The 16,405-nt window shown below is 39.4% G+C and overlaps 1 protein-coding gene across 1 annotated transcript in view; it reads right to left on the bottom strand.

Annotated features, from left to right (window-relative positions):
- LOC5576295 (unconventional myosin-IXb) overlaps positions 1-15,785 on the bottom strand; it is a 162,103-nt gene extending 146,318 nt beyond the window's left edge. The window contains 1 exon segment of the mRNA XM_021845262.1: positions 14,650-15,785. Within this exon segment, the coding sequence (XP_021700954.1) occupies positions 14,650-14,740 (91 nt within the window). The 5' untranslated portion in view covers positions 14,741-15,785.
- Between the last annotated feature and the right edge of the window lie 620 nt (positions 15,786-16,405).

Raw genomic sequence — 16,405 nt, 5'->3', positions numbered from 1 at the left:
TTAGGTTTGCCAGGGTTGAATTGATTTTACAAGAAGGGATTTTTTTGATACTGATGTAATGGGAAAATTCTAACACACGTTAAGAAAAAGCAGTAATAAATAATAAATAATCAACTTGTACGCATCGTACTCTCGTGCTGTGCGTACACAAATTTTTTCTGCTCACGAAAGTTTTTAAAACTACCTACAGTAACAAAAAAGTACTTCTCAGTGCTACTAAAACAGTACTTTTCAGTACTATTTTTTCTACTACTGATCCCTTTACGATCCTTGTTTGGATCCATGCCTTCGATTTTTCGTTGGACCCGTAGGCGAAAACTAGCGGTGGTAATCCTTCTTGGACACCGTCTTGGGGAAAAAACGTCTTAGGAGGTCTCGTTTTCTTTCGTTTATTCACTAAACATGGTTGCAACTACAAACAAAAGGAAGGGTGAATCTCAGAATTCACAACTTCCTTCCAAAAAAGTGGGGCTTAAAACTGTCACTTAACGTGGCAAAAATGAAAGAAAGGACGATTCTCCGCACTTTCTTCTAAGGGTGAAATTATCAATGCTGATAATTGCATCAAAATGAGCAATCAGTTCGATGCTCAAGACAAATTTTCCTAACATCAAATCGAAGCAGCCTCTAGCCCAGACTCTTTGATTCAAGTGAGGAAGCCTATCGTGGTCAGTTGTTCCGAATTTGGAGAATTTAGGCAGAAGATCTTGAACTCAGTCAGGGGAATCAAGGATTTCTTCCAAATCGCAAAGAAAGGAGACGTCGCGTTTTGTCGGAAACTCTTGAAGATCACGAACTTTTTCTCAAACATTTTGAAGAGAAGAAGCACAATACGACAAACGCATTTATGACGGCAAAACTGAACATTTGTTCAAAGTCTTTTTAAAAAGTGTCTCAAGTGAAAGTGAAATTTCCAGAACCTCACTCCGTGCCGTTGGAGCCAAGGACGTCTGTCCTGTGATAGAAGTTACCAAACAGTATGTATGATGGCTCAGCTACCGGCATCGACCCGGCTTCGGGCAACACTTCGGCGATCGATGTAACCATCTGCTCAGAGAGTCTGGCTCGGAGGTTCACCTGACGAACCTTATCACAGACACACACAACAGTGATCACTTCCCAATTGTGGTGTCCATACCAGGGTGGTCAAATCAGCAAACAACGCGACGAAAATGGCTGTACGATCGGGCTGATTGGGAGTTATACGAACGGATTACAGCAGAAACCATCCGCCCAGAGGTCGAGTGGAATGTAGGAAGCTTCACCGAAAAGTTTATTGAAGCAGAGGACTAGTGGTCGAATCGGACCGAAAGCGGTACCATGGTGGTGCCCCGAGGCAAAGGCGGCAATTTGTTGACGACGATAGTGGCTTCGGTCACTCCGACGTTTACAGCCAGGCAGCCCAGATCAATCCGAAGCGTTGGCAGAATTCCAAGCAGCAAAAACAGAGGCGTGAAAAGCGATTAAAGAAGTGAAGGAGCAATTGTGGGAAAGCTTCGCAGGGAAAATCTCACCGCACAGCACGACGACAGAACTGTTGCGCACAGTTAACACACTAAGTGGAAATCTGCAGTAATGCTCAGTTATCCTCAAACGGCCTAATGATTTCACGGACAATCTTGAAGGAGTAGCAGAAGAACTGCTAGGGTAATATCAACTTTGTACGCGTCGCCGGTATTAGACGAAACATCTATGAACTCTCTCTTAGGCGCCATTTTCGCCATCTGCAAGGATGAAGGGTAGCTAGACGTCGCTGATCTTTCGCCGTAATACGTCGCTTACGGCGAAAGATCGGCGACGTCTAAGCGCCGACGACAAAGTTGATATTACCCTAGCCGAACTTCTGTGGATTCTCAACGAAGGGCAAGGTGCCTCGACAGGTACTGACCCTTTTATGTCAGTACCCGCTGCTTTAACGCCTTTCCGTGTCCGTAAAGTTTGTACTGCTGGAACTGCTGAATAAAATCTGGCGCAGTGGCGAGTTTGCCGCCAGCTAGCGAAATAGCCTCGTCGTTCCGATTTCCGATCTGTGTTTCCTATGTCGCCTTCCATCCTGTCTCACTTACCAGCTGCATGGCGAAGCTACTCTAGCGAATTGTCAACCGTCGTCTAATCACGGAGCTGGAGTCGAACGGACGACTTGACAAGCATCAGCACGCTTTCAGTGTGGGACGCAGTACCGACACGTACTTCGCCGAGGTGGAGAGGTCGATACCAAACTCGGACGAGCACTGTTTGATAACGTCTCTAGATCTGTCAAAAGCATACAGCACCACCTGGCGGCACGGTATACCTCACACCCGGAGCACACCCTGCCAAGCTTTCTCTCGGAGCGAACGTTTCAGGTGTCGGTGGGTGGTTACACGTTCAGAGAACACAAGCTGGAAAATGGTGTGCCGCGGGGATCAGGATTATCCATAACGCTGTTCATGGTGACGATGCAGCCCATCTTCCGGGTACTGCCGGATGGAGTCGACATACTCCTGCACGAGATGGTTAGACAGTGGCAATGCGGCCGACCAACACGTGTTAACGAGATTGAGAATCAGCCACACGCGGCTCACGCATACTTTCCTCCTGAAAATGGAACCCTCACGCACCTGCGAGTGTTGCGGAACCACACTGGATTTTCGACACCTCATTTTCAGGGGGTGAAATTAGCCAATAACTAGCTACCCAACATTGATTTAACACGGTCTAGTGTCTTTGATGTGATTCTTTTGGGACTGACAAAACATATGATTTTTTTGGATAGGAGACATCAATGATAACTCACTGATACGTTAAACATTTAACAAAATGTCGAAAAGAGGAAAAGTTGACGACGATTCAACGTAATATATTTAATTGCCAGAAACTAGCACTAGCAGCACATGAACCATATACGCTGAACAACGTTCATTCACTGCAGATTACATTGATATTTGTGCTCCATTAGGAAGAAATAAAATCGAGTGACACAGTGATCAATTTAATCCTACTGATCAATTTCACCCGAATTTACGGTAAATAAGATTAGCACACAAACTGCAAAAAGCACACCATGATCTCCACTGTTTCAGTTTGAGCAAGAGAGCGATTGCCGTCATTCCAGCCACGAACGAACACACACCATGGCAAGCAAAAGAGCGATCAAGTTCGGCTTAGCAAATTTGGCATTGCAATCGCATCGGCAGTTCATATAGCGCGATCGGTCGGGTCATTTGCCACCCAGTTCGGAGTTACTTGCCAAGTTGTGCGAAGAAGTGAAGTAGAAAATTCTCCACTCGAACGCCGGCACGTGGTCGCGAGGATAATCGTTGGGGGCGAATCACGCTTGACGTCCCTCTAAAAAGCGATCAACAGGAAGGCACGAAAAGGCGCCTGGTGAGTAGCTTTGATGGTAAGAAATGAACGCCCGATCAATTATGTGCTTCAATTCAGCAGATTCGTCGTCGCTGTGTTTGATCGATCGCGATGTCGCCATCAGGACGGAGGCACAGCCGAAGACAATAGCACTCTGCAAAACCATTGTCATTAGCGGTGGTGGGATTGCATCAGTTGCACAAACGCCGGTATGTTTGCTTCGCTGTTGAAATTGAGACAAGCAAACTCACACGCTCTCAATTCAGGAACGGTTTGGCATGGCTTGTACGCACACAAAAACCGCGTCTGCCTGGAGCCGGATCCTTCGCAAACAAGTGAATACGACGGAGAAAAACCACTTCTAGGGTAAGTTGGCGATGAATCGAGCGACGAGCGAAGGCTGACCTGTCGGAGGACAGGGGTTTTTTGCTATAATATCCATAGGCGTATAAAGCATCAACTTTTTTTCGTCAGAGTTTTAAAAACTTAGGATGTTTCTGTTGAAACACAGCAGGGTAAATATACTTTCATGTGCTTTTCATTGCCTTAATGCACTGGGTAGCAAGTTAATTTGCTTCAAAATGAGATGAACTTGCAATTAGTCATTTTCGCACGTCATCGCACGTCACAGTTTTTAGCTAGAGGTCGCCAAAATTGTATATAAAACACTGATTTGATTGATGTCAACATGACATTTAAAGTACCACCAAAATGTGGTGTGTTCTAATCCACCAAACATGCAAGAAACACTTACTTATGGGTCCTGGGCACCCATTCTGGTGCATAGGGCCGACGTGAAAGATTTCCATCCTGGGCGATTACCAGCTATCGCCTTGACCTGCGGCCAGATCAAATTGCCGTCGACTTCTTTTATTTCTTTGCAAGAAAGGACTTTATCATTTTTTTTTAGATATAAGTTGATTAACATTGTACGATAAGATTAGGAAAAAATCGATTTTTCCAGCATGCTTGCAGTTTCTATACAAAATTCTTCGTTTCTCTCATATGGCAAAATAAAATACTTTTCTAAAGCATCAAAAAATAACTTATGGGCACTGAAAGTATTATGATCTTTGTTGTTAATAATTGATATACACATGAAGCTTGAATTCTATGACAAGTTATGCGAATAAATTGCCATACAAGCTGGAACACTTGCATGTAAGTTGGCTGACATAGTCAAATTTTGCTTTTTCAACAGTCAATATCTCAATAACTGGACGTGCTATGATATTTTTGACAACGGCATTGGATTCAGCAATCCTTAATTTAGTAAATAGCGGTATTCTGGTGCTTGAGACAAAAACGTGTTATTTACGAGCCGTATGAAACATACGGTAGTACTCTTAATAGTAACATTTCTTTACACACAAATCTTGAATGTCCATTGTTCTTGAAAATAAAAATTTGAAAGCCCTTGGCGATGATGGATTTTTTTTCATTCTCATCAAGAAACATCCAAAGAGTAGCTTATCTTTTTGGTTGATATATTTAAAAAATGCTTTCAGTTGGCATATTTTCCTGGCAAATGGAAAAATGCGATAGTTGTTCCAATTTTCAAACTAGTCGGCAGAAGTTTCACGCTATTGTCCAATCTGCTTGTTTTCCTCCATTAGTAAACTTTTTGATAAGGTCATTTTGAACAGAATGATGGTCCACGTCAACAAAAAGTCAATTTCTGCCAATGATAAGTTCGGATTCCGACATAGATATTCGACCACTCACCAACTTTGACGTGTAACAAATTTGATTCCTTCCAACAAATCTGAAGGCATTCTACTTAAATTTTCCAAAATACATTGTTAGAAAAATCCAAAGTGATCAGTCAAATCGTACACTTCAGGTTAGTTATCAGAATCCAAGACTGAAAGGCTTCCTGTAAGTGCTGGAGTTCCTCATGGTAGCATGTCACGATGAGAGGGGTTCCAATAAATTGGTTAGACGAAGTTGAGATTTAGTGTTCATGCTATATAAAATTCAAATTTTAAAAATCGCGTTAAGGCCAAATGAAACAAATTTATAACATGTCTATATAAATTAACTGAAAACTCAAATCTTTGTCATGAGAACAAGTTTTTGATCTTCAAACAAATTTTCAGGCCAGTCTTGTTATATACTGTACCAATATAGGCTAGTTTGTAATACCAGGTAAAAAGGTCTGCAAGGGATTTTAAATAAAATTTTAGAAATGATTCTGAAGCTCTCTTCCTGGTATAGTCTTGATTGAATACCTTGAATGCCCAATGTTGGGAGCAAAAGTCGAATAAAATTATCAACAATTGCAATCTTCTATTGCCACGATAAGATCTTTATATATTTGGATTAAGGTGAAGGTTCATTGAGCACGTAAACATAATGTTGCCACCCACTCGAGCCACCCGCTAAAACACCCTCTCGAGCCACCCAACAAGGCGGAGCACAATGCTATGTGCGTCGGCCAAAAATAAATCATCATGTTTCATGTATACCTCCACCAACAAAATTTTGTAGGTAGTGTTACTTGCACACATTTCATGCAAAGGTATTATTGTCGATAAGAATTCATCAACAACTTCATAAAAACTCAAAATCACAATTTATTTCATTTGGTAGTGAAAACATGTTTTTTGACCAAAATTATAAGCATTTTTCACACCATGCGTGTGTTGTTTACTATTTTTGGCAGTTTTCTCCTCTCTTCTCTCGGACGGAGAATGTTGCCATCAGTATGCATTTGAATTCTACAGTCAATTGTACTGTATAATATCTTCTATTCATTTTTGCTGTTAAATTGCGTCGTACATTGTTTTTCTCACGCATAAAAATGTTTTGCAACACTTGTGACATTGTACACCTTTTAAGTATTATGAAATTGTAAAATACGTGATTGTAGCAAGTGTATGAATATCCAAACCATTCTAATTGCAAACATAAAAACTGGCATCATTTCCAATCAGTGAGAGCGGCGCATCCGAATCATAAACAATGTTGGCTCAGTGAATTCGCGTTCCGGTGCTGTTTTCGAGCACAAATTGATCAATATAAGTGATTTATTGCTCCCAGGAGCATCGTGCGTGAATAATCAAAGTGTTTCAAGTATCGCATTAGATTTTTGAATTGCTACGGTGAGTAGAAATGCGATTAAAAGTGAGTTTTAGAACGGGCACCGAAAAGCCAGCAAAAAATATCTCGGTGTGTGAAGAAGAAGTGATTCGGAAGTGCGTGGTATTTTACAACACAAATCACAGCAATAACTACGTATTTGCATTCAAAAACTGGTGATTTGTGAAAAACATATTATGGAATGCTTTCAGTTAAGAAACCACCGCTCTACAATAAGGTTAGTAACTTCAAATAATCATTTTTTGTGATCGCTCTCCAAAACACTGAGAGAAGTGTGGGAGGAGGGAGCGGAAAGCGAAGGGGGAAGTAAGGTGCCATATTAGAGGCCATTTTGGTACTCATGCGGATATGTCCTTAAGCTCATTAAGAAGCGTTTTTAATTATATAAGCAGATGAACCTTGATGTATGGAGTGAATGCAATGCTTGGAACAACATTATAAATGGATCTGAAAAAATCCTTGCTACTTCCTACGATTTCTCAAATTTGATTACAGCCCTGCTCGGACTTGCTCTAAAGTATTAACCGATTACGGTTCCGTGGAATGCCAGCTAGGCACCGCAGAGCAGGATGAACAGCTCGTTCGTACCTAGCCTCCAACGGATGAAATAAACAGCTAATAAAACAATTTTCATTGCGCTGCCTGATGATTGGATGACCTCACTTGCTAATGCAGTGAGGCAGGATTTTACCAAGCCTATTTATGCATATAGCAGTACCTATCATTATTTTGGGTTATAAAACCTCGCATTTAAACCCGTGGACACTTTCCATCCTGCAGGTTTCGTCGCTGGAGCATAGAAGCATTAAACTCGCCCCTGAACCGGGCACAATAACAATCTCGGCGGTCCAATCGCTACGGTGCAAAAAGACGTCGGTGTTCTTTTCAATTTCGAAATTGCATTTCTTGGCCAACGGACGGAGGCCACATCTCGCGTGTTCCTAAGTGGAATGCTTCCCTCTCCCTGTGACGGCGGTGTTCTTACGATACGTCGAAAAATGCTCGATTGCATTCATGTTGGGCCGTTTGGTGGCAAGCTGCTGCAGCCAGAAGGAGGATATGAAAAATAATAAAAGCATTGAAAAACAACAACCGTCGTCGCAAAAGACGCAGAAGGCAAGCAGTTGGTCTCAGTCTGCTTGGTCTGCAGCACCGGACAAAACATTAAAAAACAAGTTTTGCGCGGCTGGCGATCGTGTTGCGGTGCCTGTTCAACATCTCGTGCCAAAGATACACGAAACCAGTGCAAGGGTAAACAGCAATGCCAACATTATTGGTGAAACTGGATGCTCGGAAAGTCCTGAATTTATTTGAGTTGAGCTAAGGTTTGGATACCTTTTGTAGTGTGTAGTATAAGCTAGTAGTATTCTTTCTAGAGTGATTTTTTTGTGCTTTCACGAAAGAGACTGAAAGAGTAGAGATTGCGCTTTGCTTTGTCTAGCACAAAAACAATTTGTCTAGTGCATTTTGCTTTGAGTTTACTCGCAAATAATGGGAGACGAACAATTGTTTTCTGAGTGGCACGCATGTTATTCTATGCTACCAAGTTATACAATGCTACCTGTTCCTGTATGAAACTGCTTTATGCCAAACGTCTCTATGCGAAATGGGTCACCTCCTAAAAAGAGGCCTGACAGGTACCAGCTGATACAACAAGCCTTTGTATTTCTCGACAGGTTTTACCCACATATCACTCTATACATTATTTTATGCTTTTCTACAAAAATTTCAGCACCAATTACTTCAGGCACAAGACCAAAAGGTTTCATTAGGATTGTCCCTTAGATTTTCGTTAAACTGTTTCAAGAATTCAACCAGTCTCTTCTTCATATTTTCTTCTTTCAAATTTCTTTAAGATTTTTGTTCAGGATTAAAAAAAAATTCAATCAGGAACTATTCATTCCTTCAAAACAACTCTTTGAGTGAACGACAAGCAACAAGTAATCTGAAACAAAATCTACGGTAAATGCATCTATGTAATTGTAATAAGTAGGAACTGCTAATAAGGGTTCATGCACAAATTAAGTCACGCTCCAAGGGGGGGAGGGACCAAGTGTGACAAGCTTTACAAAAATTTCGATTGACTCATACAAAAATCGAGACAAAGAGGGAGGAAGGAAGAAGTTGAAAAGAAAAGAAAAAAAATGTGACAAACGGGTTCAGAAAAGTTTAAATTTAGCGTGCTGTAATTTGTGTACCTTCCCCAAATACATATCAGTCCCACTAGCAATAAGTAGGCATTGGAGCAAATCAAACTCAAAAATCGTACTGTACATATGTAAGGGGCCGTCCATAAATGACGTAGCATTTTTTCACTGATATTTGACACCCCCCTCCCCCCTCGTAGCATTTAGTCACAAATGCTGAAACCCCCTCCTTGGAAAATACGTAGCATATCAAATATCCCCCCCCCTCCCCTCCATTTTTTTTTAAATTTAAAATATGAATTCCATTACAAAGTTTGATAATGATAGTTACTGACTGAAACGTCAGGATATTTAATCTGACGAATAGTTGATAGTGGAATGATAGCGCTCAAAAGTCTTTTGGAAAACTGTTGAAACAAACTTAGGGAGCCGGATCCTATTCTTGGCACTTTTGATTCACTTCGGCAGTGGGGTTTTTTGAAAGCTACAGATCTCATATTCGGCCACAATATGTGTCGTACTGAAGCACTTCTTATTGCACAGTTTCAGACAATTCGGCCGAGAAAAACCCCCATGCCAAAGTGAATCATGGAAGTGCCCAAGTGGTTCTGCACCCTATTTCTTGTCTATGTCATGTTTGGTTTCCAGTTTATGCAGATTAAATTTAATTTGAAGTATCCTAAAACAAGTTAACTTCTGAAAATGTTGAGAAAAAAAAATTAAATCTTTGTTTGGATTGATAAAGTTAACAGTAATGAGTAAGGTCACAAAATACTTTATAAAATGGTGAACAGAAATTTCGTTATATTAGAGTTATATTTTTTTTAAATTACTCACATAACAACACATTTCAGTGAATCAACAAAATACCTTAATTTAGGATCGAGCTTTGTCTTTTTAATCTAAATTTAAATCCATTCAGCAAACAGTGACCACATAGAGAAAAATAACAATTGTAGAATTTGTAATGTTAAGAAAATCTTAACGATATTTATACGAATTATTCATCTTTATTAATATTTCAACTAAACTTCATTATCGCTTCCCATTCGTTCACAACTCATAATAAAACAATGACTAAAGTGCTCTTTTCCTGGTTATTATGCAATTTAAAAAACTGAGTTATAGGACAATTTCGATGATACTCGAATTTGATATCCTCATTATTATCCAGGCTATTCCATCAATACAAGAGAGATCTGAACGCATAATTCACTGAAAAAATATTGTTTTAGAATAATAACGTTAATATTTGTCAAAATAAGCATATTGTATTCTTTTGAAGAAATAAAGCTCCAACAGAGAACATGAATAAAACTAAACCAATTGATTTTATGTCATGTTAACACATAAGAAAACATTACTTTCCTAGTCGATAAAGCATTGATTTTTAATAAACTTATCAAACTCTTATATTTTTATAAATAAATTAATTTACACACGAATGCAATATAATACATAAATAACTATTCAAAGTTTTATAAATTCTGTTTAATTGTATGTATCAGGAAAATTTAAATGTTTTAGAAGATTTTTAATCTCATCATTTTAATATTTGAAGCTGAATCATCGTTTAGTAACCCAAGTTTAACAAGTCCAACAAACAATTTTAATAAAACATTATTTGTCAATTTTTCCACCACTACTCTTTTTACCGAAATGATTCAAAATGCTACGTCAACTAGTTGGGACCCCTCCCTCCCCCTCGTCGCACATCGTCACAAATTCGCAAAGACCCTCCCCCCCCTAAAATGCTACGTCATTTGTGGATGACCCCTAATGAAAAAGTGCCGCGAGTGTTAGTAATGTTTGATCCTTCGACCTGGTTGCTTGCTCCTGCGGAGGCGGGCGACGAAGGCAGGATCACACATGTCGCGCGTCGTTCGCGTAGCACGGTAAAATAGTATCGCGGATCGCGTTAGTAGTGTTTGATCCTTTGATCTTGTCGCTTGCGCCTTTACCAAAACGAATCCTTTACCCAAACCTTTCCCATATCCAAACTCCCAGTGTCTACTTGTAGAAGTGCAAAGGACTCCTCGGCTTCCATAAAGCAAGTAACACGTCAACATTTCCCTCCCATGCCTAAATTGATCTGCATTCGGACGCAGCCAGTACTTACACATTGAGGATGCTACTGATCACGAGTAGTGTCTGTTGGTTCCCTGTGTAAGTACAGCTGTTCTTGCAATAACGGAGTAGCATCTGCGGGCAGTCAATCATGCTCATACTCATGCTCAGTTGTAGTCAGGTTTAAATAATTTTTTTAGTGGAATGAGGAGAAATTTGGAGAAAACTACTACGTTAAACAAGGACTAGGTTTGATTTTAGATTGATTTGATGCTCTACAAAAATTCCATAAATTAATGAACGTAATGATGCTAAAATATTTGAAATTGGTAAGAAAATAACAATGTTTTGAAGACTTTATTGCAGGTCATATTCTATGATTCTTAATATTTTTGGCTCAAAATTTGTGATTTAACTTTTTATGTTAATTGAATTCAGAAGAGTACACGAATTTTTGGTTTTGAGAACTTTCGAAAAATAAGCCGCATCCTAAGGTACAGCTATCCACTGATCTACGACGTACCTCATCTATGCGGTTTCCATGCAAGATAGTCTTGATAGTCTCATAGTTTATATGTAGAATGTTAGATGTTAGATGCTAGAATATATATACCCAAGAGCTGCCGCTATATACCCTTGGACGTAAACCGATATATTTTTCCTTATTTTCCCGGTGAAATTCAACATTTTCGCTTTTTCGCCTGAATATTAAGGTTTTCCGATGATTTTACTATCGAATAAGCGTTTCCATGCCACAGAGCAAACTCATGAAGACACTTGGTTGCTGACTCTTCGTACTCCATACTAAATGGCATTCTACCCCATCCATTCGATCATTTTGAACCATACCCATTGTTCAACCACCTTTTCCACACAATTTAAAACCATAAAAAGCTTAAATTTGGAAAATGTGTTCATGATGGTGGCTAGCAAATATTAAAAGGTTAAGGTACCCCGGGGCAAGTGGGACATAAAAAAACGATAGTTCAAACAAAATGTTCAATAAAATTTTTAAATGTCAATATTTTTCAAATCCAACAACACAATCACATTTTGGTACCATATTTTCTGGTTTGTGCATGAAATTGATCGAATAATTTCTTAATTGTGAAAACCTTAAAAGAAAGTTTTAGAATGAGCCATTAGACGCAGTTACCTCGCTCAACCATGCGTTCACATCGTTTTCATTGAGGCGAACGCATTGTGATTGTTGTCATTAGGCCTCATGTTGGAATCAATCAGCAGAAATCTCATAAGCTACCCAAGTAACCACTTGCCCGCTAATTCGTCTTTTTGGTCTTATACGGCTAATATAGAGCATGTCAACTGTATTAAAGCACTATATTGGCACGCAGGGCGAATTACTGTTTGGTTACTTGGGTACTGGCCTTATGAGATTCATCAATTTGGAAACATAAATGATTCATAATTCAAAACACTTTTGGAAGAATATTTTAAGGAACCCCTGAAAAAATTACTCTTAAGAAATTACGGCTTAAATTTTACTCTGTTGTATTTTTTTTAATGATTTTTTTCGAAAATTCCTACATAAATAAATACTTAAATTTGTCTCAAGGAAAACTTCATGTACATTTTTTGCATGATATTCTGACGCAATCATAGGAATATTTCTTGGAAGAATCTAAAAATAAAATGAAAACTTGAGAAATGTATCTATATAGGTATTTTTGTTAAAAATTTTACAGCTGCCTATGAGTATATTTCTGCATGTACCTTACGCCGATATCGTGGATAAACTTATTGTAAAAAATATAGTGTTACAAGAATAACATGTTCGCCCATTCCTGGAATCATATATAAATCATGAATATTCATATTCATGGTCCGATTTTGTTTAAAAAAGAGTACCATTGATATTGGTATTCATGATTTCATGAATAACTTTATTGGTTTCAGGAACACATTTTTACCCGTGAAATAAACTGGAAATGGCTGAATTTAATGCTGCTCTCAGAAATGTTCCAAAACATCACAATTTTGAGCTACATGTCACCAAAGTTGTGCCATCTGCACTAAATGTTAGTTGGGTATGAAATTATTGTAATTATTATATGTAGTCTACTAATGCTTGACAAAATAAATATATAAACAGATGTACCATGTGGGGGCCTTCCTTAGCTGAGGGTTAGAGTCCGCGGCTAGAAAGCACAGCCATGCTGAAGGTGTCTGGGTTCGATTCCCGATCGGTCCAGGATCTTTTCTCAGTCGAAATTTCCTTGACTTCCCTGGACATAGAGTGTAATCGTACCTGCCAAACACACATAACAGTTTGAGTTCTTAAAGCTTAAATCCCCTAACAAGCTGATAAATTTGCATGCAAGTTGGCTAAAAGGAAGACGTAAGGTCAAGAAGAAGAAGAAGAAGAAGAAGAAGAAGAAGGAAAAGATGATTTAAATCCACAAATTCTGCATTTTCAACAGCAAAGCTTGACGTGCTAATCTTTTAGGAAATGGCAATGAACAGCAGCAGAAGTAAACAGCGGTACTTTGGTGCTTGAGATATAAAAGTGTTCCGCAGTGTAATGTTCGTAATTGTAAAATTGCTTGGCAGAAATCTAGGAGATGCATATCATCATACAGACGGATTTCTGGGGATTTTTGTTAGAAGCTTCGTTTAAGAGTTTGTTATAACATTTAAATTAAAATGAACACTAATATTAACTCTGCTAGCTTTCTAAAATCAAATCTAAACTTCGAAACCAGACCCGTGACACGACTAGTAATATTTGTTGTTGTTTTTTTTGTATGCGTTGTGCGTTATAACGGTTCTCTGCTATAATTCAAACATGGACCAACTCAACAGCTTCCCAACCGAAGCTGATAGACCAGTTTGCGGGCACGCGCGTTAACTCAGGTGTAGCTAATTTGGACACCTTGATTCCAAAAACAACCGCCCAGCCACGACAGGCAAAGTATCTCTTCGTAAGGCTTTGCTGGTCAGCATCAGCAACGCCCATCCCGAGTAACGAAACATGTCAAACAAATAAAATTGAATTGAATTAAAATTGAACATTAGCATATTATAGTAACTGTTCGTCTTCCATGAAGTGGTAATAAAAAGTGAACTATCATATATAAATACCATTAATTTTCATGAAAAGCACCTGTACAATAGCAAACAGTAGAATTTGAATACGAAGTGCATTAGAACACGTCATGCAACGATTGCAAGAGCTCAATACGGCCGTGAATCGCAAGTCAGTCCCATCTGTAAAAGTAGGCATTGAGAAAATGAACTGTGAAGCTTCCAAACCCGTTTGCTAAACGAATATTTAGAAAATTGCCGAGGATTAGAACATGTTAAAATCATAATGAAATTTTCACAATTTGCTTTTCACTACGATATCTGTCCGAGAAAAAAATAAAGATGACCAAACCACGGTTCATTTTTGTTACACGGTGCGGAAATCTGTATTGGGACTGATATGCTGTTACTTTTCATTATAGGACAATTTGACTTCCTTTTTCTGCTGATTTCTCCGAACAAACCAAATTATCTCAATAGTGCAGTTGAAAGAGCATTGAAAAATATGTTTAAATCTCAACTCAACTCAATTCTAGCGATAATACAGAAGGGACTGACTTGCGATTCATGGCAGAATAAGCTGTTGAGTAGGTATTTAATGATGAATTAACAGCAAACTACGATATTGATAAACTATTGGATAACAAACCAAGTTTTATATTTTTTTTTAACGGAACAGTTGATCATATTTTAGCTTAAAAATAGAGAGAAATGTTCGTATACAGGCGATAGCATAATATAGTCTTCATTAGCTCTTTGAACCTATACAAATCATAGCAAGTAAAAGAACAGTCAAGGTATTTTAGCGCATTTTGGTTTGCGCTCGTTATTTCCTTCTGGTCGGGATTTCATTGCTGGCAGTTGGTTCTCCCGCAGTTGTTGTTTATGATCTCGACACGAGTGACGAACCCAAATAGTAGTAGCAACGCTGAACGCAACCTACCTTGCAACTTCTTCTCGGTCTCCCAAAACTTCTGCAGCTCGGTAAAATACTTGTCCAGTATAAACACCTTCGAAAGGCCCAGGGTGGCCATTTTTGGAGCGGCGATCTAATTTATGAACGATCTTAATTGTAGCCTGCAAGTGGGGCCACGGGAGAGTCGCCTGCCAAATGTGCGTAGTTAAGGTGGACAGTGCAAAAGTAACCCACAACAAGAATATAACGAGACAAAACGTGACGAAGTGGTAGTTGCTAATTTTGAACTCGGCGCTCTCTTCTCAAGTGACCAATTAAACAGCATACATAAAGGAGAGTATAAATTTTAATCAACTTTTTTATCGTCTCTTTTCGTATTTTGTTTTGTTTGGCAGAGCTGTTTTTCTGGCTTTATCTTGCAGACACTTTACACTGGTTGTAATTATCGGTTAGCCGATTCTCTCTTCGACAGGCTCTGCTCCTCGGCAGCTATGGGCTTTTGGGCTCTGCCTAAAGGTATGTTTATTCATTCCACTTCCACACCTTCTTGACTCTCAGATTTTTCCTTCATTGCTGGCTCGGTTTCTTCATCACGATTTCTTCGGGTTTCTTCAACTCTTCGGCACTTCCACTTATGTATAGGTGTGTACGATGTTTTGTTAAAGGCTGTTGAGCCTTCCTCTTCTTCCCATTCTACGATCATTTATTCTTCATTGCTTGCACGAGAGCCACACAATTCCTTATTTATTTTCATTTCTCTTCCATGAAGCCTATGATTTATAGCTACCTTCTACGATCACCTATATTTCTTCCTATGTTGTTCTCGTGTTTGCTTAGATAATTTTCGCTTAGCACACACTCAAGCTGACCCCACTAATAACGAAACTCAGGATGTAAGTAATCCAATCTGTTTCAAACGATCTTCAAAATACATTGCCATCCTTGGCAAACACTTAAAACTTGTATTGAAACTATAGCACTTCACACATTTGAGTACGGAAATGTTACATTAATGAGCAACCTTGCACTCTAATATGCCACCATGTAGTCATTAAGACAATAACACTTAATTATTTATTTATTTTTTTCAATAAAACAATACGCGAACTTGCGCCGATCAAGCGGACACCTCTTGACCGAACGGAAACTTTCTCAAAACTGAAGCCAAGAAAGCGCCGATCTTGCTTCGGAACCAGTCCTGGGTGCAACAAACCAAGAGAGAGATCTTACCCTGTAGATACACATGCAAGCAGACCAGCAAAAGAGAAGAGGAAAAACTTAACCACCCATACCCACCCGAAGTCTTCGCGGCTATTAGATCGCAGCACCAACACAAGCACCGTTGTTTGAAGAGGAGGCTGAGCGGTCGATCAAGGAGTCACGATCACGATCGAATTTAGCCGATGTGATGTCGTATGGTCGTAAGCATAGGAAAAGCTCCAGTCTGATGGACCACATGAATGGATAATGGAGCTGGTATGAATAAGGTGAAACCAATGCAGACACATTGCTTACTCACCCGAAGGCACTTGAAGGAGCGTACGAAAGCTCTCGTCGGGTGGTTCACCTAGAAGTGTTGAATGACACAATATAAAGAATGTAAATATTCAGAGCGACAGTTTTTGCATTCGTATATCGTGTGGCAAGTACGATGATTCTCTATGCCCAGGGAAGTCAAGGAAATTTCCATTACGAAAAGATCCTGGACCGACCGGGAATCGAACGGGGGCAGGTCGCGTCGTTCGCATAGTGAAAGAAATAAGCGCCGCGGATCGTTAGTAGT

The sequence above is a fragment of the Aedes aegypti genome, chromosome 2 (assembly GCF_002204515.2).
Source record: "Aedes aegypti strain LVP_AGWG chromosome 2, AaegL5.0 Primary Assembly, whole genome shotgun sequence".
Taxonomy (NCBI): domain Eukaryota; kingdom Metazoa; phylum Arthropoda; class Insecta; order Diptera; family Culicidae; genus Aedes; species Aedes aegypti.
This window is presented reverse-complemented; position numbering and strand designations above follow the sequence as displayed.